Source organism: Oncorhynchus nerka, linkage group LG17 (assembly GCF_034236695.1).
Source record: "Oncorhynchus nerka isolate Pitt River linkage group LG17, Oner_Uvic_2.0, whole genome shotgun sequence".
NCBI classification, from domain to species: domain Eukaryota; kingdom Metazoa; phylum Chordata; class Actinopteri; order Salmoniformes; family Salmonidae; genus Oncorhynchus; species Oncorhynchus nerka.
This window is the reverse complement of record NC_088412.1, coordinates 1,783,242-1,810,111: the sequence shown is the minus strand read 5'-3', so window position 1 is coordinate 1,810,111 and position 26,870 is coordinate 1,783,242. Positions and strand designations below refer to the sequence as shown.

Below are 26,870 nucleotides of genomic sequence, written 5' to 3'. Positions count from 1 at the left end.
ATTATTTCTCCCGTTGTCCATGATTAGCTGGGCTGTCATGAAGAAAAACTACTTTGCCATAATATATACATTTATTCAATAAATATATTTCGTTTAACATCAAAAGAAAGTGAGACTTGTTATCAATACCAAAAGCTCGATCCGGAAGTGGGCGTTTATATAGCATGTTGGATGCTATAACTCGCTTGTTAAAACGGAGTAGGTACGAGTTGCAGCAGATACCGTTTTAAAGACGGTGCATTGCAGAGTACCAGGCGGGATAGGACCGAGGAAGGAAAGGAAAAGGAAACGGTTCCAATTGGATCGAAACCTCGCCTTCATTTTTGATTCAGGATGGGGAACAGAGATGACGAGTATGATTACTTGTTCAAAGGTAAAAATCTATGCCAAATCAGACCCCAAAACGTTACCCGTCCATAAAATGTAACTTCATGGTTTCATACGAGCTAGCTAGTTCTAGTGGTGGTAGAGCTCGGTGCTAATCTAGTTAGCCGCTAGCTAGTTCTAGTGGTGGTAGAGCTCGGTGCTAATCTAGACAGCCGCTAGCTAGTACTAGTGGTGGTAGAGCTCGGTGCTAATCTAGTTAGCCGCTAGCTAGTACTAGTGGTGGTAGAGCTCGGTGCTAATCTAGTTAGCCGCTAGCTAGTTCTAGTGGTGGTAGAGCTCGGTGCTAATCTCGTTAGCCGCTAGCTAGTACAGTACTAGTAGTGGTAGAGCTTGATGCTAATCTAGTTAGCCGCTAGCTAGTACTAGTGCTGGTAGAGCTCGATGCTAATCTAGTTAGCCGCTAGCTAGTTCTAGTGGTGGTAGAGCTCGGTGCTAATCTAGTTAGCCGTTAGCTAGTTCTAGTGGTGGTAGAGCTCGGTGCTAATCTAGTTAGCAGCTAGCTAGTACTAGTGGTGGTAGAGCTCGGTGCTAATCTCGTTAGCCGCTAGCTAGTACAGTACCAGTGGTGGTAGAGCTCGGTGCTAATCTATTTAGCAGCTAGCTAGTACTAGAGGTGGTGGAGCTCGTTGCTAATCTAGTTAGCCGCTAGATAAATTAGCTAGCTACACATTCACAGTAAAGTTAATGTCAGCTTGATATCTTATGAACTAAAATGAGTGCGTTTGGATATGACAGTGTTATACATATATAGTAGACTATTGTATTGATATTCCTCAATAATGCTAACATAGAGCCTCTGATAATTTTGTCGGCTAGCTAGCTTGCCAAATGACCACAACTTAGTTAATGAAACCATAGCTAGTTGCTCCAGTTACCTTTTATTAATAACGTGATGTGATGTCATTCGTTTAAAATGTCTACTATATCCTGCTTGTGTAAAGATCCATGCTTAAAAAACAACAGCAACAACAACACCATTCTCATCATGACATATATGATAAAATGGGTTCTTCCCATTGTGGAGTAATTACTATGGACCATGATGGACCAATTGGCCTTTCCTCTCTGGAGGAATGTGACTCATTTCATTCAGCATTTATGATCTCAACCATGAGAATGTCATACCGCTGAATTTAGACCTTTATAGGCTAGGCCTTAGTCCATGTCCAGTCAGCGCATGTTATCGACTGGGGAAATGTGTTGAGATGTCAAGCACAGAGGAATGTGTGTCAGTAGTCGCAAACCATGGAACCGGGGATGTAGTTACAGGCTGTGTATTTATTACTCACTTCTGTATGACCGGTATACCACACATATAGTCCAACAAACACATCATATTCATCAAGGCTCATGATGACCGGTATACCACAGATATAGCCCAACAAACACATCATATTCATCAAGGCTCATGATGACCGGTATACCACACATATAGTCCAACAAACTAGAGGTCGACCGATTAGGGCCGATTTTTCAAGTTTTCATATCAATCGGTAATAGGCCTTTTTTTGGACTCCGATTGCGTGGTAGGCTGACCACCTGTTACGTGAGTGCAGCAAGGAGCCAAGGTAAGTTGCTAGCTAGCATTAAACTTATCTTATAAAAAACATCAATCTTAATGTAACAGTGTAACTTTAGACTGTCCCTCGCCCATACTCGGGCGTGAACCAGGGACCCTCTGCACACATCAACAACAGTCACCCACGAAGCATCGTTACCTATCCACAAAAGCCACAGCCCTTGCAGAGCAAAGGGGAACTACTACTTCAAGGTCTCAGAGCGAGTGACGTCACCGATTGAAACGCTATTTAACGCGCACCACCGCTAACTAAGCTAGCCGTTTCACATCCGTTACATCAGCACCACCGCTAACTAAGCTAGCCGTTTCACATCCGTTACATCAGCACCACCGCTAACTAAGCTAGCCGTTTCACATCCGTTACATCAGCACCACCGCTAACTAAGCTAGCCGTTTCACATTTCACATCCGTTACATCAGCACCACCGCTAACTAAGCTAGCCGTTTCACATCCGTTACATCAGCACCACCGCTAACTAAGCTAGCCGTTTCACATCCGTTACATCAGCACCACCGCTAACTAAGCTAGCCGTTTCACATCCGTTACATCAGCACCACCGCTAACTAAGCTAGCCGTTTCACATCCGTTACATCAGCACCACCGCTAACTAAGCTAGCCGTTTCACATCCGTTACACTAGCACCACCGCTAACTAAGCTAGCCGTTTCACATCCGTTACACTAGCACCACCGCTAACTAAGCTAGCCGTTTCACATCCTTTACACTAGCACCACCGCTAACTAAGCTAGCTGTTTCACAGCTGTTACATTAACATAATCACTAGTTAACTACACATGGTTGATGATATTACTAGGTTAACTAGCTTGTCCTGCGTTGCATATAATCAATACGGTGCCTGTTAATTTATCAATGAATCACAGCCTGCACCAATGTACCATAAACATCAATGCCTTTCTTAAAATCAATACACAATAAATTATATTCCCACTAAGCGGCCTGGAGGTTGTGTAATATGCGTTACTTCATAGGTTTGATCAAATCAAATCAAATCAAATCAAATTTATTTATATAGCCCAAACTGTTGACTCAGCTGATATCTCAAAAAGTGCTTTACAGAAACCCAGCCTAAAACCCCAAACTTAAAACAATGCAGGTGTAATTTTCACGGTGGCTAGGAAAAACTCCCTAGACAGGACAAATTGGAAGAAAAATCTGTAGAGGAACCAGGCTACTGTGGGGTGGCCAGTCCTCTTCTGGCTGTTCACGGGTAGAGGTTATAACAACATGATTCAAGATGTTCAAATGTTCATAAATGACCAGCATGGTGAGGTCTACTAAGGCAGAACAGTTGAAACTGTAGCAGGTCTAGCACAGTCAGATGGACTGGGGACAGCACCTGGAGTCATCATGTCAGGTAGTCCTGGGGCACCGGTCCTAGGGCTCTAACAGGTCCTCTCTGGCCCAGAGAGTTGAAAGGAGACTCTAAATTCTGGCCCAGAGCATATGTGGGGTGGCCAGTCCTCTTCTGGCTGTGGTGGTGGAGATTATAACAGAGTCAACGTGGCCAAGATGTTCAAATGTTCATAAATGACCAGCATGGTTGAATAATAGTAAGGCAGAACAGTTGAAACTGGAGCAGCAGCAATGGCCAGGTGGACTGGGGACAGTAGGGAGTCATCATGTCAGGTATTTCCTGGGACATGGTCGTCAGGGCCCAGTAAAATTAACTGGAGCAGCAAAAATGGCCAGGTGGACTGGGGTTTCAACAAGGTGGGAGTCATCATGTCAGGTAGTCCTGGGGCATGGTCCTAGGGTCTTCCTCCGAGAAAGAGAAAGAAAGAGATAAGGAGAGAATTAGAAAGAAACGCGGACAAAAACAAGAATTGGACATGGAACAAAGGACAAAAGGGAGAAGTCAAACTCCAGATATAACAAATCACCCTAGCCCTGTCAAGGACAGTTTAAATGTCTGATGTCTTCACTATTGTTCTACAAAAATGCATGAAAAGTAATAAATAAAAAAAAACCCTGGAATGAGTAGGTGAAACACCATTGCCAAACTGTTGACTGCTACTGTGAAAAAGGGAAAAGATTTTGTCAGCATATTCCAGCTGTGGATGAAAAAGGACATTTTGACATTGCCCAGTTGTCAATTTTCATCCGCGGAGTGGACTCCAAAAAGATGACAGAGGAGTTTTTAATTTTCATCCATGCAGGCACAACTACGGGGCATGATTTGTATGAAGAGGTGTCAAGATGTGTAAATGAGATGGAGCTACCTGTTGTATTCAGCATTTCACTGTGAGGTCTACTACACCTGTTGTATTCAGCATTTCACTGGAAAAGTCTACTACACCTGTTGTAGCTTATCAGCATTTCACTGTGAGGTCTACTAAACCTGAAAATTGTATTCAGCATTTCACTGCACAGGTCTACTAGACCTGTTGTATTCAGCATTTCACTGTGAGGTCTAAACACCTGGTGATTCAGCATTTCACACAGAGGTCTACTACACCTGTTGTATTCAGAAGATGTTTCACTGTGAGGAGATTTGTCTACTGGACACCTGTTGTATTCAGCATTTCACTCCGAGTCTAAATGTTTCTATTGAAATGCATTTCACTGTGGTCTACAAGTCATCTGAATGTAAATTCAGCATGCAGGGTAAGGTCGTGTCACCTGATATGTATTGAAGCATTTAAAACTACAACACCTGACTCTGTGGGAGACTGCAGTCTAAACAAATTTGAGCCATTCCCAGCTGCCAACCATGTCTCTCTCTACCTCTCTGGCACCAGTGTGCTGATAAAATAGAGACTTAACCCTTCTCTCTCGATTTGCTCTTTCTGGCCCAGTGGTGTTGATAGGAGACTCTAACCCATTTCTCTCTCTCTCTGGCCCAGTGGTGTTGATAGGAGACTCTCCAACCCATCTCTGAGGGCTCTCTGGCCCAGTGGTGTTGATAGAGACTCTAACCCATCTCTCATCCTGGCCCAGTGGTCTATGTTAGGAGACTCTAACCCTGTGTCAACTGTTTTCTTTGATGAACCCAAAGTGGTGTTGATAGGAGACTCTGAACACCATCCACTCTTCTGAGGATTTCTTCAGCCCAGAGGAACATTGATGAACTTGTGGAAAAGATGGGACACCACCAAGTATCACCCTCAACCTCAAACAGTGAACATTACTGTGCAATCACATATTTAGAGTTTCTGGCCCAGTCAAGTTTGTTAAAATGTAGATATTAACCCATTTTCACTGCATGTTACTAAACCAGTGGTTTTTGATTAATAGATTTTTGACTTTATTTTTTTGTATTTCAATCAATTATATTTTAAAATATGGCCCAGTTGGTGGATGATAGAAAATTAACCTATTATTCTTTTTCTTTGAAGTCTCTGGCCCAGTGGTGCTAAAATAGAAAATAGGAGACTCTGAACCCATCTCTTTCTTTCATTTAATGCCCAGTGGTGTTGATATTTAGACTCTAAACCCATTTGTCTTTTGTCTCTGGCCCAGTGGTGTTGATAGAGACCTAACCCATCTCTCTTTATTTATCTGATCATATTGTAATATATTTGTTAGACTCTAGGTTCAATTAGGTTCTCTCTGGCCCAGTGGTGTTTTTCAATGAGACTCTAACCCATCTCTCTTGTAGCTGATTTTTTTCTCTGGCCCAGTGGTTTGATTTGAGACTGCTCTAACCCATCTCTCTCTCTCTGGCCCAGTGGTGTTGATAGGAGACTCTAACCCATCTCTCTCTCTCTCTCTCTCTGGCCCAGTGGTGTTGATAGGAGACTCTAACCCATCTCTCTCTCTCTCTGGCCCAGTGGTGTTGATAGGAGACTCTAACCCATCTCTCTCTCTCTCTCTGGCCCAGTGGTGTTGATAGGAGACTCTAACCCATCTCTCTCTCTCTCTGGCCCAGTGGTGTTGATAGGAGACTCTAACCCATCTCTCTCTCTCTCTCTGGCCCAGTGGTGTTGATAGGAGACTCTAACCCATCTCTCTCTCTCTCTCTGGCCCAGTGGTGTTGATTGGAGACTCTAACCCATCTCTCTCTCTCTCTCTCTCTCTGGCCCAGTGGTGTTGATAGGAGACTCTAACCCATCTCTCTCTTTCTCTGGCCCAGTGGTGTTGATAGGAGACTCTAACCCATCTCTCTCTCTCTCCCTGGCCCAGTGGTGTTGATAGGAGACTCTAACCCATCTCTCTCTCTCTGGCCCAGTGGTGTTGATAGGAGACTCTAACCCATCTCTCTCTCTCTCTGGCCCAGTGGTGTTGATAGGAGACTCTAACCCATCTCTCTCTCTCTCTCTGGCCCAGTGGTGTTGATAGGAGACTCTAACCCATCTCTCTCTCTCTCTCTGGCCCAGTGGTGTTGATAGGAGACTCTAACCCATCTCTCTCTCTCTCTCTGGCCCAGTGGTGTTGATAGGAGACTCTAACCCGTCTCTCTCTCTGGCCCAGTGGTGTTGATAGGAGACTCTAACCCGTCTCTCTCTCTGGCCCAGTGGTGTTGATAGGAGACTCTAACCCATCTCTCTCTCTCTCTCTCTCTCTCTCTCTCTCTCTGGCCCAGTGGTGTTGATAGGAGACTCTAACCCGTCTCTCTCTCTGGCCCAGTGGTGTTGATAGGAGACTCTAACCCATCTCTCTCGCTCTCTCTCTCTGGCCCAGTGGTGTTGATAGGAGACTCCGGTGTGGGGAAGAGTAACCTGTTGTCTCGTTTCACCCGGAATGAGTTTAACCTGGAGAGTAAGAGCACCATCGGGGTGGAGTTTGCCACCCGCAGTATCCAGGTGGATGGGAAGACCGTGAAGGCTCAGATCTGGGACACAGCTGGCCAGGAGAGATACCGGGCTATTACATCAGCGTGAGTCTCTCTGGTGGTGGTGGTGCGCGCACACACACACACACACACACATATATACTAGGAATGTAATGATTCACTGATACTCATCAGTCCCTGATTGAAATGATAAAACAAGACAGCATCGGTCCACGGTCCCCAAACCATCCAGGTCCACGGTCCCCAAACCATCCAGGTCCACGGTCCCCAAACCATCCAGGTCCACGGTCCCCAAACCATCCAGGTCCACGGTCCCCAAACCATCCAGGTCCATGGTCCCCAAACCATCCAGGTCCACGGTCCCCAAGCCATCCAGGTCCACGGTCCCCAAACCATCCAGGTCCACGGTCCCCAAACCATCCAGGTCCACGGTCCCCAAACCATCCAGGTCCACGGTCCCCAAACCATCCAGGTCCACGGTCCCCAAAACATCCAGTTCCACGGTCCCCAAACCATCCAGGTCCACGGTCCCCAAACCATCCACTAGTGGTAGTGGGGTGGTAGATGCCTAGTCTCCCTTATGGCTCTAATCTGATAGTGGTACTGGGGTGGTAGATGCCTAAGCTCCCTTATGGCTCTAATCTGATAGTGGTAGTGGGGTGGTAGATGTCTAGACTCCCTTATGGCTCTAATCTGATAGTGGTAGTGGGGTGGTAATGTCTAGTCTCCCTTATAGATCTAATCTGATAGTGCTAGTTGGGTGGTAGATGCCTAGACTCCCTTATGGCTCTAATCTGATAGTGGTAGTGGGGTGGTAATGTCTAGTCTCCCTTACGGCTCTGGTAGTAATAGTGGGGTGGTAGATGTCTAGTCTCCTTTATGGCTCTAATCTGATTGTGGTAGTGGGGTGGTTGATGTCTAGTCTCCCTTATGGCTCTAATCTGGTAGTGGTAGATGCCTAGTCTCCCTTATGGCTCTAATCTGATAGTGGTTGTGGGGTGGTAGATGTCTAGACTCCCTTGTGGATCTGATAGTGGAAGTGAGGTGGCAGATGCCTAGTCTCCCTTATGGCTCTAATCTGATAGTGGTTGTGGGGTGGTAGATGTCTAGTCTCCCTTGTGGCTCTAATCTGATAGTGGTAGATGCCTAGTCTCCCTTATGGCTCTATCTGATAGTGGTAGTTGGGTGGTAGATGCCTAGTCTCCCTTATGGCTCTATCTAATAGTGGTAGATGCCTAGTCTCCCTTATGGCTCTATCTGATAGTGGAAGATGCCTAGGCTCCCTTGTGGCTCTAATCTGGTAGTGATAGTGGGGTCGTAATGTCTAGTCTCCCTTATAGATCTTTATGGCTCTAATCTGATAGTGGTAGTGGTGTGGTAGATGTCTAGTCTTCCTTATGGCTCTAATCTGATAGTGTCCGTGAGGTGGTAGATGCCTACTCTCCTTTATGGCTCTAATCTGATAGTGGTAGTAGGTTGGTAGATGCCTAGTCTGCCTTATGGCTCTAATCTGATAGTGGTAGTGTGGTGGTAATGTCTAGTCTCCCTTGTAGATCTAATTTTATAGTGTTAGTGGGGTGGTAGATGCCTAGTCTCCTTTATGGCTCTAATCTGATAGTGGAAGTGGGTTGGTAGATGCCTAGTCTCTCTTATGGCTCTGATCTGATAGTGGTTGTGGGGTGGTAGATGTCTAGTCTCCCTTGTGGCTCTAATCTGATAGTGGTAGTGGGATCGTAATGTCTAGTCTCCCTTATAGATCTTTATGGCTCTAATCTGGTAGTGGGTTGGTAGATGCCTAGCCTCCCTTATGGCTCTAATCTGATAGTGGTAGTGTGGTGGTAATGTCTAGCCTCCCTTGTAGATCTAATCTGATAGTGATAGTGGGTTGGTAGATGCCTAGGCTCCCTTACGGCTCTAATCTGATTGTGGTAGAAGCCTAGGTTCCCTTATGGCTCTAATCTAATAGTGGTAGTTGGGTGGTAGATGCCTAGGCTCCCTTATGGCTCTAATCTGGTGGTGGGTTGGTAGATGCCTAGCCTCCCTTATGGCTCTAATCTGATAGTGGTAGTGTGGTGGTAATGTCTAGCCTCCCTTGTAGATCTAATCTGATAGTGATAGTGGGTTGGTAGATGCCTAGGCTCCTTACGGCTCTAATCTGATTGTGGTAGAAGCCTAGGTTCCCTTATGGCTCTAATCTAATAGTGGTAGTTGGGTGGTAGATGCCTAGGCTCCCTTATGGCTCTAATCTGGTGGTGGGTTGGTAGATGCCTAGCCTCCCTTATGGCTCTAATCTGATAGTGGTAGTGTGGTGGTAATGTCTAGCCTCCCTTGTAGATCTAATCTGATAGTGATAGTGGGTTGGTAGATGCCTAGGCTCCCTTACGGCTCTAATCTGATTGTGGTAGAAGCCTAGGTTCCCTTATGGCTCTAATCTAATAGTGGTAGTTGGGTGGTAGATGCCTAGGCTCCCTTATGGCTCTATCTGATAGTGGTAGATGCCTAGGCTCCCTTATGGCTCTAATGTGATAGTGGTATTGGGGTGGTAGATGCCTAGGCTCCCTTATGGCTCTAATCTGATAGTGGTAGTGGGTTGGTAGATGCCTAGACTCCCCTTTGGCTCCAATGTGATAGTGGTAGTGGGGTGGTAATGTCTAGTCTTCCTTACAGATCTAATCTGATAGTGTTCGTGGGGTGGTAAATGTCTGGTCTCCCTTATGGCTCTAATCTGATATTGGTAGATGCCTAGTCTCCTTTATGGATCTAATCTGATAGTGGAAGTAGGGTCGTAATGTCTAGTCTCCCTTATAGATCTTTATGGCTCTAATCTGATAGTGGTAGTGGTGTGGTAGATGTCTAGTCTTCCTTATGGCTCTAATCTGATAGTGTCCGTGGGGTGGTAGATGCCTAGTCTCCCTTATTGCTCTAATCTGGTGGTGGGTTGGTAGATGCCTAGCCTCCCTTATGGCTCTAATCTGATAGTGGTAGATGCCTAGACTCCCTTATGGCTCTAATGTGATAGTGGTATTGGGGTGGTAGATGCCTAGGCTCCCTTATGGCTCTAATCTGATAGTGGTAGTGGTGTGGTAGATGTCTAGTCTTCCTTATGGCTCTAATCTGATAGTGTCCGTGGGGTGGTAGATGCCTACTCTCCTTTATGGCTCTAATCTGATAGTGGTAGTAGGTTGGTAGATGCCTAGTCTCCCTTATGGCTCTAATCTGATAGTGGTAGATGCATAGTCTCCTTTATGGCTCTAATCTGGTAGTGATAGTGGGGTCGTAATGTCTAGTCTCCCTTATAGATCTTTATGGCTCTAATCTGATAGTGGTAGTGGGGTGATAGATGCCTAGTCTCCCTTATTGCTCTAATCTGGTGGTGGGTTGGTAGATGTCTAGTCTCCCTTATGGCTCTAATCTGATAGTGGTAGTGGGGTGGTAGATGTCAGATCAGAGCCATAAGGGAGACTAGACATTGGTAGTGGGGTGGGAGATGTCTAGTCTCCTTCATGGCTCTAATCTGATAGTGGTAGATGCCTAGGCTCCCTTATTGCTCTAATTTTATAGTGGTAGATGTCTAGTCTAGCTTCCGGCTCTAATCAGATAGTGGTTGTGGGGTGGTAGATGTCTAGTCTCCCTTTATCTCTCTAATCTGGTAGTGGTAGATGTCTAGGCTCCCTTATTCCTCTAATCTGGTAGTGGTAGATGCCTAGTCTCCCTAATGGCTCTAATCTGATAGGGGTAGTGGGGTGGTAGATGTCTATTCTCCCTTGTGGCTGTAATCTGATAGTGGTAGTAGGTTGGTAGATGCCTAGTTCCCTTATGGCTCTAATCTGATAGTGGTAGATGCCTAGTCTCCCTAATGGCTCTAATCTGATAGGGGTAGTGGGGTGGTAGATGTCTATTCTCCCTTGTGGCTGTAATCTGATAGTATTAGATGTTTATTCTCCCTTATGGCTCTATTCTGATAGTGTTAGTGGGGTGGTAGATGTCTTGACTTCCTTATGGCTCTATTCTGATAGTGGTGGTGGTTGTCACGTTTGTTTGCTCCTATCTGTTAGATATATTTATGTAACCAATCAAATTTGATTTGAACTGTCTTCTCTGGTCCACAGGTATTACCGTGGTGCCGTGGGTGCTCTTCTGGTCTATGACATCGCCAAGCACCTGACCTACGAAAGCGTGGAACGTTGGCTGAAGGAGCTGAGAGACCATGCTGACAGCAACATCGTCATTATGTTGGTTGGCAACAAGAGCGACCTGCGCCACCTCAGGGCTGTGCCCACCGATGGGGCACGGGCGTTTGCAGGTCAGTACAGAACCAACCTGGTCTGGTTTCAGATCCAACCTGGTCTGGTTTCAGATGTATTTGTTCAGTTCAGAACCAACCTGGTCTGGTTTCAGATCCAACCTGGTCTGGTTTCAGAACCAACCTGGTCTGGTTTCAGATGTATTTGTTCAGGTCAGGACAGATCCAACCTGGTCTGGTTTCAGATTTATTTGTTCAGGTCAGGACAGATCCAACCTGGTCTGGTTTCAGATGTATTTGTTCAGTTCAGATCCAACCTGGTCTGGTTTCAGATCCAACCTGGTCTGGTTTCAGATCCAACCTGGTCTGGTTTCAGAACCAACCTGGTCTGGTTTCAGATGTATTTGTGCAGGTCTGGTATCAGGCTAGTACCAACCATGCCTCCCTACTCCCACATAAGGAGGTCTAAGAGTAGTGGTGTTCATCTTTTCCTTACTCATGAGTGGCTGTCGGTGATCAGGGTTTGCTTATTCACGTCTCTGCGATGTCGCGGGGAGACGTCTCTGTGATGTCGTTGGGAGACGTCTCTGTGATGTCGCGGGGAGATGTCTCTGTGATGTCGCGGGGAGACGTCTCTGCGATGTCGCGGGGAGACGTCTCTGCGATGTCGCGGGGAGACGTCTCTGCGATGTCGCGGGGAGACGTCTCTGCGATGTCGCGGGGAGACGTATCTGCGATGTCGCGGGGAGACGTATCTGCGATGTCGCGGGGAGACGTCTCTGCGATGTCGCGGGGAGACGTCTCTGCGATGTCGCAGGGGAGACGTCTCTGCGATGTCGCGGGGAGACATTAACACAGTAGTGATTGACACAGTTTACCGTTTCCCTCTGTCCCTCAGAGAAGAACGGTTTGTCTTTCCTGGAGACCTCAGCCCTGGACTCTACTAATGTGGAGACATCCTTCCAGACCATTCTGACTGGTGAGTAGTCCTCTGTCTGTCTGTGCATTGACTATTTTCTATAAGGTTTAATAAAGTCATTATATTTTAAATGGGCTATATTGTATTAGGGGTTTAGCACAGGCCAGAGAATGAGAGAAGAGACCAGTGGTTGTGTGTTAGGGTGATCATCTCTGCTGCGCCAGGGGCCAGATGAGCTTCCTGAATACCTAATCACAGCTGAGTTCCGGGGGCCACATGAGCTTCCTGAATACCTAATCACAGCTGAGTTCCGGGGGCCAGATGAGCTTCCTGAATACCTAATCACAGCTGAGTTCCGGGGGCCACATGAGCTTCCTGAATACCTAATCACAGCTGAGTTCCGGGGGCCAGATGAGCTTCCTGAATACCTAATCATAGCTGAGTTCCGGGGGCCAGATGAGCTTCCTGAATACCTAATCACAGCTGAGTTCCGGGGGCCACATGAGCTTCCTGAATACCTAATCACAGCTGAGTTCCGGGGGCCAGATGAGCTTCCTGAATACCTAATCACAGCTGAGTTCCGGGGGCCAGATGAGCTTCCTGAATACCTAATCACAGCTGAGTTCCGGGGGCCAGATGAGCTTCCTGAATAGCTAATCACAGCTGAGTTCCGGGGGCCAGATGAGCTTCCTGAATAGCTAATCACAGCTGAGTTCCGGGGGCCAGATGAGCTTCCTGAATACCTAATCACAGCTGAGTTCCGGGGGCCAGATGAGCTTCCTGAATACCTAATCACAGCTGAGTTCCGGGGGCCAGATGAGCTTCCTGAATACCTAATCACAGCTGAGTTCCGGGGGCCAGATGAGCTTCCTGAATACCTAATCACAGCTGAGTTCCGGGGGCCAGATGAGCTTCCTGAATACCTAATCACAGCTGAGTTCCGGGGGCCAGATGAGCTTCCTGAATACCTAATCACAGCTGAGTTCTGGGGGCCAGATGAGCTTCCTGAATACCTAATCACAGCTGAGTTCCGGGGGCCACATGAGCTTCCTGAATACCTAATCACAGCTGAGTTCCGGGGGCCACATGAGCTTCCTGAATACCTAATCACATCTGAGGGCCGGGGGCCAGATGAGCTTCCTGAATACCTAATCACAGCTGAGGGCCAGATGAGCTTCCTGAATACCTAATCATAGCTGAGTTCCGGGGGCCAGATGAGCTTCCTGAATACCTAATCACAGCCGGGGGACAGATGAGCTTCCTGAATACCTAATCACAGCTGAGGGCCGGGGTCCAGATGAGCTTCCTGAATACCTAATCACAGCCGGGGGCCAGGTGAGCTTCCTGAATACCTAATCACAGCCGGGGGCCAGGTGAGCTTCCTGAATACCTAATCACAGCCGGGGGCCAGGTGAGCTTCCTGAATACCTAATCACAGCCGGGGGCCAGGTGAGCTTCCTGAATACCTAATCACAGCTGAGTTCCGGGGGCCAGATGAGCTTCCTGAATACCTAATCACAGCTGAGTTCCAGGGGCCAGATGAGCTTCCTGAATACCTAATCACAGCCGGGGGCCAGGTGAGCTTCCTGAATACCTAATCACATCTGAGGGCCGGGGGCCAGATGAGCTTCCTGAATACCTAATCACAGCCGGGGGCCAGATGAGCTTCCTGAATACCTAATCACAGTTCCGGGGTCCAGATGAGCTTCCTGAATACCTAATCACAGTTCCGGGGTCCAGATGAGGTCCACTGCTCTGCTGTGGATCAACTCCCTTCCTGTGGCTCTTGCCATGCCTGTACTAACACACAGAGTGTAGTCAAACCAATGTTTCATAGGGAACGCGATCCGATCTGGTGATTGTACTAGATCATTTCCTGTTTAAGCTGGGAGTAAAGTACTGCAGCATAACATGGTAATCTCCCTCCTGTCCCTCTCTCTCCCTCCTGTCCCTCTCTCTCTCTCCCTCTTGTCTCTCTCTCTCCCTCCTGTCCCTCTCTCTCTCTCCCTCTTGTCCCTCTCTCTCCCTCCTGTCCCTCTCTCTCTCTCCCTCTTGTCTCTCTCTCTCCCTCCTGTCCCTCTCTCTCTCCCTCTTGTCTCTCTCTCTCCCTCTTGTCCCTCTCTCTCCCTCCTGTCCCTCTCTCTCCCTCCTGTCCCTCTCTCTCCCTCCTGTCCCTCTCTCACCCCCGTCTGTCTCTCTCTCTCCCTCCTGTCCCTCTCTCACCCCCTCCTGTCCCTCTCTCTCCCTCCTGTCCCTCTCTCTCCCTCCTGTCCCTCTCTCTGTCCCCCTCTCCCTGTCTCTCTCTCTCCCTCTTGTCCCTCTCTCTCTCCCTCCTGTCCCTCTCTCTCCCTCCTGTCCCTCTCTCTCCCTCCTGTCCCTCTCTCTCCCTCCTGTCCCTCTCTCTCTCCCTCCTGTCCCTCTCTCTCTCCCTCTTGTCCCTCTCTCACCCCCGTCTGTCTCTCTCCCTCCTGTCCCTCTCTCACCCTCCTGTCCCTCTCTCACCCCTCTCTCTGTCTCTTCTCTTCCTCGCTCTCCCTCCTGTCTTCCACATCCCCCCTCCCTCCCTGCAGAAATCTATCGCATTGTGTCTCAGAAACAGATGTCAGACCGGCAAGACAACAACATGTCGCCTAGCAACAACGTGGTCAACATCCAGGTGCAGCCGACGGAGAATAAACCAAAGATGCAATGTTGTCAGAGCATTTAACGGCATCACCAGTAGCACCTGCTTCCCCTGACCCCCGACCCCAAACCCCCTTCTAAAAAGACTGCTTTGGTCCTGTCTGTCTGAGACACAGCTGCGTGGCCAGGCTCTAGACCGAGACACAGCTGCGTGGCCAGGCTCTAGACCGAGACACAGCTGCGTGGCCAGGCTCTAGACCGAGACACAGCTGCGTGGCCAGGCTCTAGACCGAGACACAGCTGCGTGGCCAGGCTCTAGACCGAGACACAGCTGCGTGGCCAGGCTCTAGACTGACACACAGCTGCGTGGCCAGGCTCTAGACCGAGACACAGCTGCGTGGCCAGGCTCTAGACTGACACACAGCTGCGTGGCCAGGCTCTAGACTGACACACAGCTGCATGGCCAGGCTCTAGACTGGCACACAGCTGCGTGGCCAGGCTCTAGGGTCTATACTACAGAGTAGAGGCTGCCTCCAAAGTGTGCACTTACTTGTCTTGCACACTTCTTGTCATGGATTTAAAAGCATTAGATTGTAATTATTGGCTGAAGTGAGTTTCTTTCCACCGTTGTTAAGACTAAATCCATGATGGGAAGTGTGCAAGTGAACACTTTGAGAAAAGGGTGTATAATTAGGGTGCAGCTGTGTCTGAGCCCGTTGGTTCTATACAGCTGTCTGAGCCCGTTGGTTCTATACAGCTGTCTGATCCCGTTGGTTCTATACAGCTGTCTGATCCCGTTGGTTCTATACAGCTGTGTCTGAGCCCGTTGGTTCCTTAAGGATCCCCAGTCAGGACTATACAGCTGTCTGATCCCGTTGGTTCCTTCAGGAACCCCAGTCAGGACTATACAGCTGTCTGAGCCCGTTGGTTCCTTAAGGATCCCCAGTCAGGACTATACAGCTGTCTGAGCCCGTTGGTTCCTTAAGGATCCCCAGTCAGGACTATACAGCTGTCTGATCCCGTTGGTTCCTTACGGATCCCCAGTCAGGACTATACAGCTGTCTGATCCCGTTGGTTCCTTAAGGATCCCCAGTCAGGACTATACAGCTGTCTGAGCCCGTTGGTTCCTTAAGGATCCCCAGTCAGGACTATACAGCTGTCTGAGCCCGTTGGTTCCTTAAGGATCCCCAGTCAGGACTATACAGCTGTCTGATCCCGTTGGTTCCTTACGGATCCCCAGTCAGGACTATACAGCTGTCTGATCCCGTTGGTTCCTTAAGGATCCCCAGTCAGGACTATACAGCTGTGTCTGATCCCGTTGGTTCCTTAAGGACCCCCAGTCAGGACTATACAGCTGTCTGATCCCGTTGGTTCCTTCAGGATCCCCAGTCAGGACTATACAGCTGTGTCTGATCCCGTTGGTTCCTTAAGGACCCCCAGTCAGGACTATACAGCTGTCTGATCCCGTTGGTTCCTTCAGGATCCCCAGTCAGGACTATACAGCTGTCTGATCCCGTTGGTTCCTTAAGGATCCCCAGTCAGGACTATACAGCTGTGTCTGAGCCCGTTGGTTCCTTACGGATCCCCAGTCAGGACTATACAGCTGTCTGATCCCGTTGGTTCCTTAAGGATCCCCAGTCAGGACTATACAGCTGTGTCTGAGCCCGTTGGTTCCTTAAGGATCCCCAGTCAGGACTATACAGCTGTGTCTGATCCCGTTGGTTCCTTCAGGAACCCCAGTCAGGACTATACAGCTGTCTGATCCCGTTGGTTCCTCAAGGATCCCCAGTCAGGACTATACAGCTGTGTCTGAGCCCGTTGGTTCCTTAAGGACCCCCAGTCAGGACTATACAGCTGTCTGATCCCGTTGGTTCCTTAAGGACCCCCAGTCAGGACTATACAGCTGTGTCTGAGCCCGTTGGTTCCTTACGGATCCCCAGTCAGGACTATACAGCTGTCTGTTCCCGTTGGTTCCTTAAGGATCCCCAGTCAGGACTATACAGCTGTCTGATCCCGTTGGTTCCTTAAGGATCCCCAGTCAGGACTATACAGCTGTCTGATCCCGTTGGTTCCTTAAGGATCCCCAGTCAGGACTATACAACTGTCTGATCCCGTTGGTTCCTTCAGGAACCCCAGTCAGGATTATACAGCTGTCTGATCCCGTTGGTTCCTTCAGGAACCCCAGTCAGGACTATACAGCTGTCTGATCCCGTTGGTTCCTTAAGGACCCCCAGTCAGGACTATACAGCTGTGTCTGAGCCCGTTGGTTCCTTACGGATCCCCAGTCAGGACTATACAGCTGTCTGATCCCGTTGGTTCCTTAAGGATCCCCAGTCAGGACTATACAGCTGTCTGATCCCGTTGGTTCCTTAAGGATCCCCAGTCAGGACTATACAGCTGTCTGATCCCGTTGGTTCCTTAAGGATCCCCAGTCAGGACTATACAACTGTCTGATCCCGTTGGTTCCTTCAGGAACCCCAGTCAGGACTATACAGCTGTCTGAGCCCGTTGGTTCCTTCAGGAACCCCAGTCAGGACTATACAGCTGTCTGAGCCCGTTGGTTCCTTAAGGATCCCCAGTCAGGACTATACAGCTGTCTGAGCCCGTTGGTTCCTTAAGGATCCCCAGTCAGGACTATACAGCTGTGTCTGAGCCCGTTGGTTCCTTCAGGAACCCCAGTCAGGACTATACAGCTGTGTCTGATCCCGTTGGTTCCTTAAGGATCCCCAGTCAGGACTATACAGCTGTGTCTGATCCCGTTGGTTCCTTACGGATCCCCAGTCAGGACTATACAGCTGTCTGATCCCATTGGTTCCTTAAGGATCCCCAGTCAGGACTATACAGCTGTGTCTGATCCCGTTGGTTCCTTCAGGATCCCCAGTCAGGACTATACAGCTGTGTCTGATCCCGTTGGTTCCTTAAGGATCCCCAGTCAGGACTATACAGCTGTCTGATCCCATTGGTTCCTTCAGGAACCCCAGTCAGGACTATACAGCTGTGTCTGATCCCGTTGGTTCCTTAAGGATCCCCAGTCAGGACTATACAACTGTCTGATCCCATTGGTTCCTTAAGGATCCCCAGTCAGGACTATACAGCTGTGTCTGATCCCGTTGGTTCCTTCAGGAACCCCAGTCAGGACTATACAGCTGTCTGATCCCGTTGGTTCCTTCAGGAACCCCAGTCAGGACTATACAGCTGTCTGAGCCCGTTGGTTCCTTAAGGATCCCCAGTCAGGACTATACAGCTGTCTGAGCCCGTTGGTTCCTTAAGGATCCCCAGTCAGGACTATACAGCTGTGTCTGATCCCGTTGGTTCCTTCAGGATCCCCAGTCAGGACTATACAACTGTCTGATCCCGTTGGTTCCTTCAGGAACCCCAGTCAGGACTACACAGCTGTCTGAGCCCGTTGGTTCCTTAAGGATCCCCAGTCAGGACTATACAGCTGTCTGAGCCCGTTGGTTCCTTAAGGATCCCCAGTCAGGACTATACAGCTGTGTCTGATCCCGTTGGTTCCTTCAGGATCCCCAGTCAGGACTATACAGCTGTCTGATCCCATTGGTTCCTTCAGGATCCCCAGTCAGGACTATACAACTGTCTGATCCCGTTGGTTCCTTCAGGAACCCCAGTCAGGACTACACAGCTGTCTGAGCCCGTTGGTTCCTTAAGGATCCCCAGTCAGGACTATACAGCTGTCTGAGCCCGTTGGTTCCTTAAGGATCCCCAGTCAGGACTATACAGCTGTGTCTGATCCCGTTGGTTCCTTCAGGATCCCCAGTCAGGACTATACAACTGTCTGATCCCGTTGGTTCCTTCAGGATCCCCAGTCAGGACTATACAGCTGTCTGATCCCGTTGGTTCCTTACGGATCCCCAGTCAGGACTATACAGCTGTGTCTGATCCCGTTGGTTCCTTACGGATCCCCAGTCAGGACTATACAGCTGTCTGATCCCATTGGTTCCTTAAGGATCCCCAGTCAGGACTATACAGCTGTGTCTGATCCCGTTGGTTCCTTCAGGAACCCCAGTCAGGACTATACAGCTGTGTCTGATCCCGTTGGTTCCTTAAGGATCCCCAGTCAGGACTATACAGCTGTCTGATCCCATTGGTTCCTTCAGGATCCCCAGTCAGGACTATACAGCTGTCTGATCCCGTTGGTTCCTTCAGGAACCCCAGTCAGGACTATACAGCTGTCTGAGCCCGTTGGTTCCTTAAGGATCCCCAGTCAGGACTATACAGCTGTCTGAGCCCGTTGGTTCCTTAAGGATCCCCAGTCAGGACTATACAGCTGTGTCTGATCCCGTTGGTTCCTTCAGGATCCCCAGTCAGGACTATACAACTGTCTGATCCCGTTGGTTCCTTCAGGAACCCCAGTCAGGACTATACAGCTGTCTGATCCCATTGGTTCCTTCAGGATCCCCAGTCAGGACTATACAACTGTCTGATCCCGTTGGTTCCTTCAGGAACCCCAGTCAGGACTACACAGCTGTCTGAGCCCGTTGGTTCCTTAAGGATCCCCAGTCAGGACTATACAGCTGTCTGAGCCCGTTGGTTCCTTAAGGATCCCCAGTCAGGACTATACAGCTGTGTCTGATCCCGTTGGTTCCTTCAGGATCCCCAGTCAGGACTATACAACTGTCTGATCCCGTTGGTTCCTTAAGGATCCCCAGTCAGGACTATACAGCTGTCTGATCCCGTTGGTTCCTTCAGGAACCCCAGTCAGGACTATACAGCTGTCTGATCCCGTTGGTTCCTTCAGGAACCCCAGTCAGGACTATACAGCTGTCTGATCCCGTTGGTTCCTTAAGGATCCCCAGTCAGGACTATACAGCTGTGTCTGATCCCGTTGGTTCCTTAAGGACCCCCAGTCAGGACTATACAGCTGTGTCTGAGCCCGTTGGTTCCTTAAGGATCCCCAGTCAGGACTATACAGCTGTCTGATCCCGTTGGTTCCTTCAGGATCCCCAGTCAGGACTATACAGCTGTCTGATCCCGTTGGTTCCTTCAGGAACCCCAGTCAGGACTATACAACTGTCTGATCCCATTGGTTCCTTCAGGATCCCCAGTCAGGACTATACAACTGTCTGATCCCGTTGGTTCCTTCAGGATCCCCAGTCAGGACTATACAACTGTCTGATCCCATTGGTTCCTTCAGGATCCCCAGTCAGGACTATACAACTGTCTGATCCCGTTGGTTCCTTCAGGATCCCCAGTCAGGACTATACAGCTGTCTGATCCCATTGGTTCCTTCAGGATCCCCAGTCAGGACTATACAGCTGTCTGATCCCATTGGTTCCTTCAGGATCCCCAGTCAGGACTATACAACTGTCTGATCCCGTTGGTTCCTTCAGGATCCCCAGTCAGGACTATACAACTGTCTGATCCCATTGGTTCCTTCAGGAACCCCAGTCAGAACTACACAACTTTTTATTTCTGCCGTCTTTTCTATTATTACATAGCAACGATTTAATAATCAAGACAAACGCTGGACGAATCTTCACAGAAATGTTAAATTAATTAATTAATTAATATTAATGAATTAATATATGATTTACTGTTTTTGTGTTTTTAGATGTTAGATTTTTTTATTAAATAATTTTGAGGTTTGTTTTGTTCACCTGTATAAGCTTCAGATTGGACTTGCACCGTACTCTCATTACCCTGGCTGACTTGTGAATCCACAATTTGCACCCTATTCCCTAATGTAGTAGTGCACTACTATTAACCAGAGGCCTTACCCTAACCAGTAGTAGTGCACTATAAAAAAAGAAATAGCTTAAGGGACCATTTGGGAGCCTGGTGGTGTGCTGCATAACTAGATAATGTTCTCTCTGTGGTAGTAATGCTAACGATGATAGGTTAGGGATCAGTGGTAGTAATGCTATAATGCTAATGATAGGCTAGGGATCAGTGGTAGTAATGCTAATGATAGGCTAGGGATCAGTGGTAGTAATGCTATAATGCTAATGATGTTAGGCTAGGGAACAGTGGTAGTAATGCTAACGATGATAGGCTAGGGATCAGTGGTAGTAATGCTATAATGCTAGTGATAGGCTAGGGATCAGTGGTAGTAATGCTATAATGCTAATGATAGGCTAGGGATCAGTGGTAGTAATGCTATAATGCTAATGATAGGCTAGGGATCAGTGGTAGTAATGCTATAATGCTAATGATAGGCTAGGGATCAGTGGTAGTAATGCTATAATGCTAGTGATAGGCTAGGGAACAGTGGTAGTAATGCTATAATGCTAGTGATAGGCTAGGGATCAGTGGTAGTAATGCTATAATGCTAATGATGTTAGGCTAGGGAACAGTGGTAGTAATGCTATAATGCTAATGATAGGCTAGGGAACAGTGGTAGTAATGCTATAATGCTAATGATAGGCTAGGGATCAGTGGTAGTAATGCTAATGATAGGCTAGGGAACAGTGGTAGTAATGCTATAATGCTAATGATGATAGGCTAGGGTTGCAAAATTAAGCTAGTGTTGCAAAATTCCTGAAACGTTCCCTACATTTCCAAGGTTTTTTATTAATCATGTTTCAAGGAATTTCTGATATCATGAAGGATTAACTAGGGAAGGAATCCTCCTACTGAGATTTATGAGGAATATTCGTGATGCTAGCATGGTCTAGTCTTGAGTCCTGAGTCCCAGCTCTGTTTGTGCTGTCTTGCCAACTCTATGTGATTTTATAGGAGTCGCTAAGACAGCACAAACAGATGTGGGAGCAGGCTAAGCATGGTTCACCTTGGTGTCAAGGGTCAACTAATCAAGTCGAGTAATGGCACATAGATAACCACTGTCTGGAGAGACCTGCAGAGACCTACAGCTAGACTCCCTAACACAGTGTCTGTTCAGACTGATTCATTTAGAGCTAGACTCACTAATACAGTGTCTGTTCAGACTGATTCATTTAGAGCTAGACTCCCTAACACAGTGTCTGTTCAGACTGATTCATTTAGAGCTAGACTCCCTAACACAGTGTCTGTTCAGACTGATTCATTGCAGCTAGACTCCCTAACACAGTGTCTGTTCAGACTGATTCATTTAGAGCTAGACTCCCTAACACAGTGTCTGTTCAGACTGATTCATTACAGCTAGACTCCCTAACACAGTGTCTGTTCAGACTGATTCATTTAGAGCTAGACTCCCTAACACAGTGTCTGTTCAGACTGATTCATTACAGCTAGACTCCCTAACACAGTGTCTGTTCAGACTGATTCATTACAGCTAGACTCCCTAACACAGTGTCTGTTCAGACTGATTCATTTAGAGCTAGACTCCCTAACACAGTGTCTGTTCAGACTGATTCATTTAGAGCTAGACTCCCTAACACAGTGTCTGTTCAGACTGATTCATTTAGAGCTAGACTCCCTAACACAGTGTCTGTTCAGACTGATTCATTTAGAGCTAGACTCCCTAACACAGTGTCTGTTCAGACTGATTCATTTAGAGCTAGACTCCCTAACAGTGTCTGTTCAGACTGATTCATTTAGAGCTAGACTCCCTAATACAGTGTCTATTCAGACTGATTCATTACAGCTAGACTCATTAATACAGTGTCTATTCAGACTGATTCATTTAGAGCTAGACTCCCTAACACAGTGTCTGTTCAGACTGATTCATTACAGCTAGACTCACTAACACAGTGTCTGTTCAGACTGATTCATTTAGAGCTAGACTCCCTAACAGTGTCTGTTCAGACTGATTCATTACAGCTAGACTCACTAACACAGTGTCTGTTCAGACTGATTCATTACAGCTAGACTCACTAACACAGTGTCTGTTCAGACTGATTCATTACAGCTAGACTCACTAACACAGTGTCTGTTCAGACTGATTCATTACAGCTAGACTCACTAACACAGTGTCTGTTCAGTGCCTAATACTTTGAGTACTGAGTAGTGACTTGTTTCAATGACTAATGCTTTGAGTACTGAGTAGTGACTTGTTTCAATGACTAATGCTTTGAGTACTGAGTAGTGACTTGTTTCAGTGCCTAATGCTTTGAGTACTGAGTAGTGACTTGTTTCAATGACTAATGCTTTGAGTACTGAGTAGTGACTTGTTTCAGTGCCTTTATTGTAGAATGACTTGTTGGTTGGTCTGTAGATAGTTTTCAGATGCCACCTCCCCTTCTCTTGAAGCCCAGCTCACCTATCTCTCGGAGTTGGTGGACAGGACAGGTTCCTACCCTTAAAAATGTACGTGTGATCAGGGTGGTTCAGATTAACTTCATTAATAACCCACTGTCTGGAGTTAGACCAGATTAACTTCATGAATAACCCACTGTCTGGAGTCAAACCAGATTAACTTCATTAATAACCCACTGTCTGGAGTCAGATCAGATTAACTTCATTAATAACCCACTGTCTGGAGTCAGACCAGATTAATTTAATTAATAACCCACTGTCTGGAGTCAGATCAGATTAACTTCATTAATAACCCACTGTCTGGAATCAAACCAGATTAACTTCATTAATAACCCACTGTCTGGAGTCAAACCAGATTAACTTCATTAATAACCCACTGTCTGGAGTCAAACCAGATTAACTTCATTAATAACCCACTGTCTGGAGTCAGATCAGATTAACTTCATTAATAACCCACTGTCTGGAGTCAAACCAGATTAACTTCATTATTAACCCACTGTCTGGAGTCAAACCAGATTAACTTCATTAATAACCCACTGTCTGGAGTCAAACCAGATTAACTTCATTAATAACCCACTGTCTGGAGTCAGATCAGATTAACTTCATTAATAACCCACTGTCTGGAGTCAAACCAGATTAACTTCATTATTAACCCACTGTCTGGAGTTAGACCAGATTAACTTCATTAATAACCCACTGTCTGGAGTCAAACCAGATTAACTTCATTAATAACCCACTGTCTGGAGTCAAACCAGATTAACTTCATTATTAACCCACTGTCTGGAGTTAGACCAGATTAACTTCATTAATAACCCACTGTCTGGAGTTAGACCAGATTAACTTCATTAATAACCCACTGTCTGGAGGTCTGGAGTCAAATCAGATTAACTTAATCCATAACCCATTTCACGTAAAATAGTGTCTGTTTTGCGGTGAATTTAAAACAACCCATCAAGCAAATGAAGAGCGTTACGAAATAGTCTGCACTGCTTCCGTGATAATGAATGCTAAATTAGCATGCTATATTGATATGCTATTATGGACCACCATGACTGGTAACCTGAATGTTTATTGCCCCTGTCACCACTACCTTTTCTGGGAATGACTGCAGCCTTGTATCGTACTGTGATGACCTGTGTGTTCATTGGGCACCAAACAGTAGAAAACTGATTTAAAACCGGGAGGGGACTACCTGCACTAGTAGTCCAATAACAAACACTAAAATGTATATTTTCCTGTTGTAAAACATATTTTTGCTAGAATTCAGAATGGCACCATTTGTCACGATTGTCGTTGGGAAGAGGACCAAAGAGCAACGTGGTATACTGGAACAAAAACTAACAGACCGACAAACGAACAGTTCTGCAAGGTGCAACAAAAACACTAAACAGAAAATTCAAAACATAGAATGCCCACCCCAACTCACGCCCTGACCACACCAACTCACGCCCTGACCACACCAACTCACGCCCTGACCACACCAACTCACGCCCTGACCACACCAACTCACGCCCTGACCACACCAACTCACGCCCTGACCACACCAACTCACGCCCTGACCACACCAACTCACGTCCTGACCACACCAACTCACGCCCTCACCACACCAACTCACGCCCTGACCACACCAACTCACGCCCTGACCACACCAACTCACGCCCTGACCACACCAACTCACGCCCTGACCACACCAACTCACGCCCTGACCACACCAACTCACGCCCTGACCACACCAACTCACGCCCTGACCACGCCCTGACCACACCAACTCACGCCCTGACCACACCAACTCACGCCCTGACCACGCCCTGACCACACCAACTCACGCCCTGACCACGCCCTGACCACACCAACTCACGCCCTGACCACACCAACTCACGCCCTGACCACACCAACTCACGCCCTGACCACACCAACTCACGCCCTGACCACGCCCTGACCACACCAACTCACGCCCTGACCACGCCCTGACCACACCAACTCACGCCCTGACCACGCCCTGACCACACCAACTCACGCCCTGACCACGCCCTGGCCACACCAACTCACGCCCTGACCACACCAACTAAAACAGAGACTAAGGAACTAAGGTCAGGGCGTGGTCAGGGCGTGACACCATTCTTCCATAGGGGTTGAAAGTAGTGCACTTTTATTTTTATTTTTATTAGTGCTAGCTTTGGAGCAGGCTAGCTTTGGAGTAGGCTAGCTTTGGAGCAGGCTAGCTTTGGAGCAGGCTAGCTTTGGAGCAGGTAGGCTAGCTTTGGAGTAGGCTAGCTTTGGAGCAGGCTAGCTTTGGAGCAGGCTAGCTTTGGAGCAGGTAGGCTAGCTTTGGAGTAGGCTAGCTTTGGAGTAGGCTAGCTTTGGAGCAGGCTAGCTTTGGAGCAGGCTAGCTTTGCTCGGTCTATGTAGTCCCCTTAACTATTGCTGTTGTGTGATTTTAATTATGTCAATGATCTTTCACTTTATGCCTCGGGCACCACTGTTATTATGTTTTCATTCATGCTGTGATTTGTTGTTGTTGTTGTTGTTGTTTCTTATTTGTTTTGTTTATAATTAAACTCTTCTCTCTGTGTCCCACTAATTACAATTAATAAATAAACTTACCTCGGAGTTTAAAGGTCCCATTCAGTTTGTATGCAGTTAAGTCATACCATATTTTTAAAAAAAAAACATCTCACCACATCTGTGATGGAAACAGGAAGTGTCGGTACAATTTTAGAAATGCTGAAAGATCTTTTGTTCGTTCGACATCGTGGGATCTTTTTTTGTGTCGGTAAAATTCATTTATGTGAGAAATGGTGGTGGAAACGCCTTTATGCCCAAATATGGAGATAATAACCATCATACTGACGTAAACTTGGAGTCGGGAGTAGAGGTCGACCGATTTGATCGGCATGGACGATTAAATTAAGGCTGTTTTTCAAATGTTCATATCATATTCATCAAGGCTCATGATGACCGGTATACCACAGATATAGTCCAACAAACACATCATATTCATCAAGGCTCATGATGACCGGTATACCACAGATATAGCCCAACAAACTAGAGGTCGACCGATTAGGGCCGATTTTTCAAGTTTTCATATCAATCGGTAATAGGCCTTTTTTTGGACTCCGATTGCGTGGTAGGCTGACCACCTGTTACGTGAGTGCAGCAAGGAGCCAAGGTAAGTTGCTAGCTAGCATTAAACTTATCTTATAATAAACCATCAATCTTAACATAATCACTAGTTAACTACACTGTCTGGAGATAATGCCATACTGTTCAACACTGTCTGGAGATAATGCCATACTGTTCAACACTGTCTGGAGACAATGCCACACTGTTCAACACTGTCTGGAGACAATGCCACACTGTTCAACACTGTCTGGAGATAATGCCATACTGATCAACACTGTCTGGAGATAATGCCATACTGTTCAACACTGTCTGGAGATAATGCCATACGGATCAACACTGTCTGGAGATAATGCCATACGGTTCAACACTGTCTGGAGATAATGCCATACTGATCAACACTGTCTGGAGATAATGCCATACTGTTCAACACTGTCTGGAGATAATGCCATACGGATCAACACTGGCTGGAGATAATGCCATACTGATCAACACTGTCTGGAGATAATGCCATACTGTTCAACACTGTCTGGAGATAATGCCATACGGATCAACACTGGCTGGAGATAATGCCATACTGATCAACACTGTCTGGAGATAATGCCATACTGTCCTATTACTGATCAACACTGTCTGGAGATAATGCCATACGGTTCAACACTGTCTGGAGATAATGCCATACGGATCAACACTGTCTGGAGATAATGCCATACTGTCCTATTAATGATCAACACTGTCTGGAGATAATGCCATACTGATCAACACTGTCTGGAGATAATGCCATACTGTCCTATTAATGATCAACACTGTCTGGAGATAATGCCATACTGATCAACACTGTCTGGAGATAATGCCATACTGATCAACACTGTCTGGAGATAATGCCATACTGTTCAACACTGTCTGGAAATAATGCCATACTGATCAACACTGTCTGGAGATAATGCCATACTGTCCTATTACTGATCAACACTGTCTGGAGATAATGCCATACTGTTCAACACTGTCTGGATATAATGCCATACTGATCAACATGGTCTGGAGATAATGCCACACTGATCAACACTGTCTGGAGATAATGACACACTGTCCTATT

The 26,870-nt window shown here is 47.3% G+C and overlaps 1 protein-coding gene across 3 annotated transcripts; it reads left to right on the top strand.

The window, feature by feature from the left end:
- The first annotated feature begins 143 nt into the window (after positions 1-143).
- LOC135561363 (ras-related protein Rab-11A-like) lies at positions 144-25,264 on the top strand. Of its 3 annotated transcripts, none has more exons than XR_010459387.1 (6): positions 144-373; positions 6,608-6,803; positions 10,829-11,022; positions 11,861-11,941; positions 14,452-24,903; positions 24,956-25,264. XR_010459387.1 is itself a non-coding variant. In XM_065002837.1 (5 exons), the coding sequence occupies exons 1-5, from the start codon at positions 334-336 to the stop codon at positions 14,586-14,588; spliced, it is 648 nt and encodes a 215-aa protein (XP_064858909.1). In that variant the 5' UTR covers positions 144-333; the 3' UTR covers positions 14,589-25,264. The 3 variants fall into 3 exon arrangements, 1 of the variants encoding a protein (XP_064858909.1); XR_010459386.1 differs by having other exon boundaries at positions 24,940-25,264; XM_065002837.1 differs by having other exon boundaries at positions 14,452-25,264.
- Positions 25,265-26,870: the final 1,606 nt, after the last annotated feature.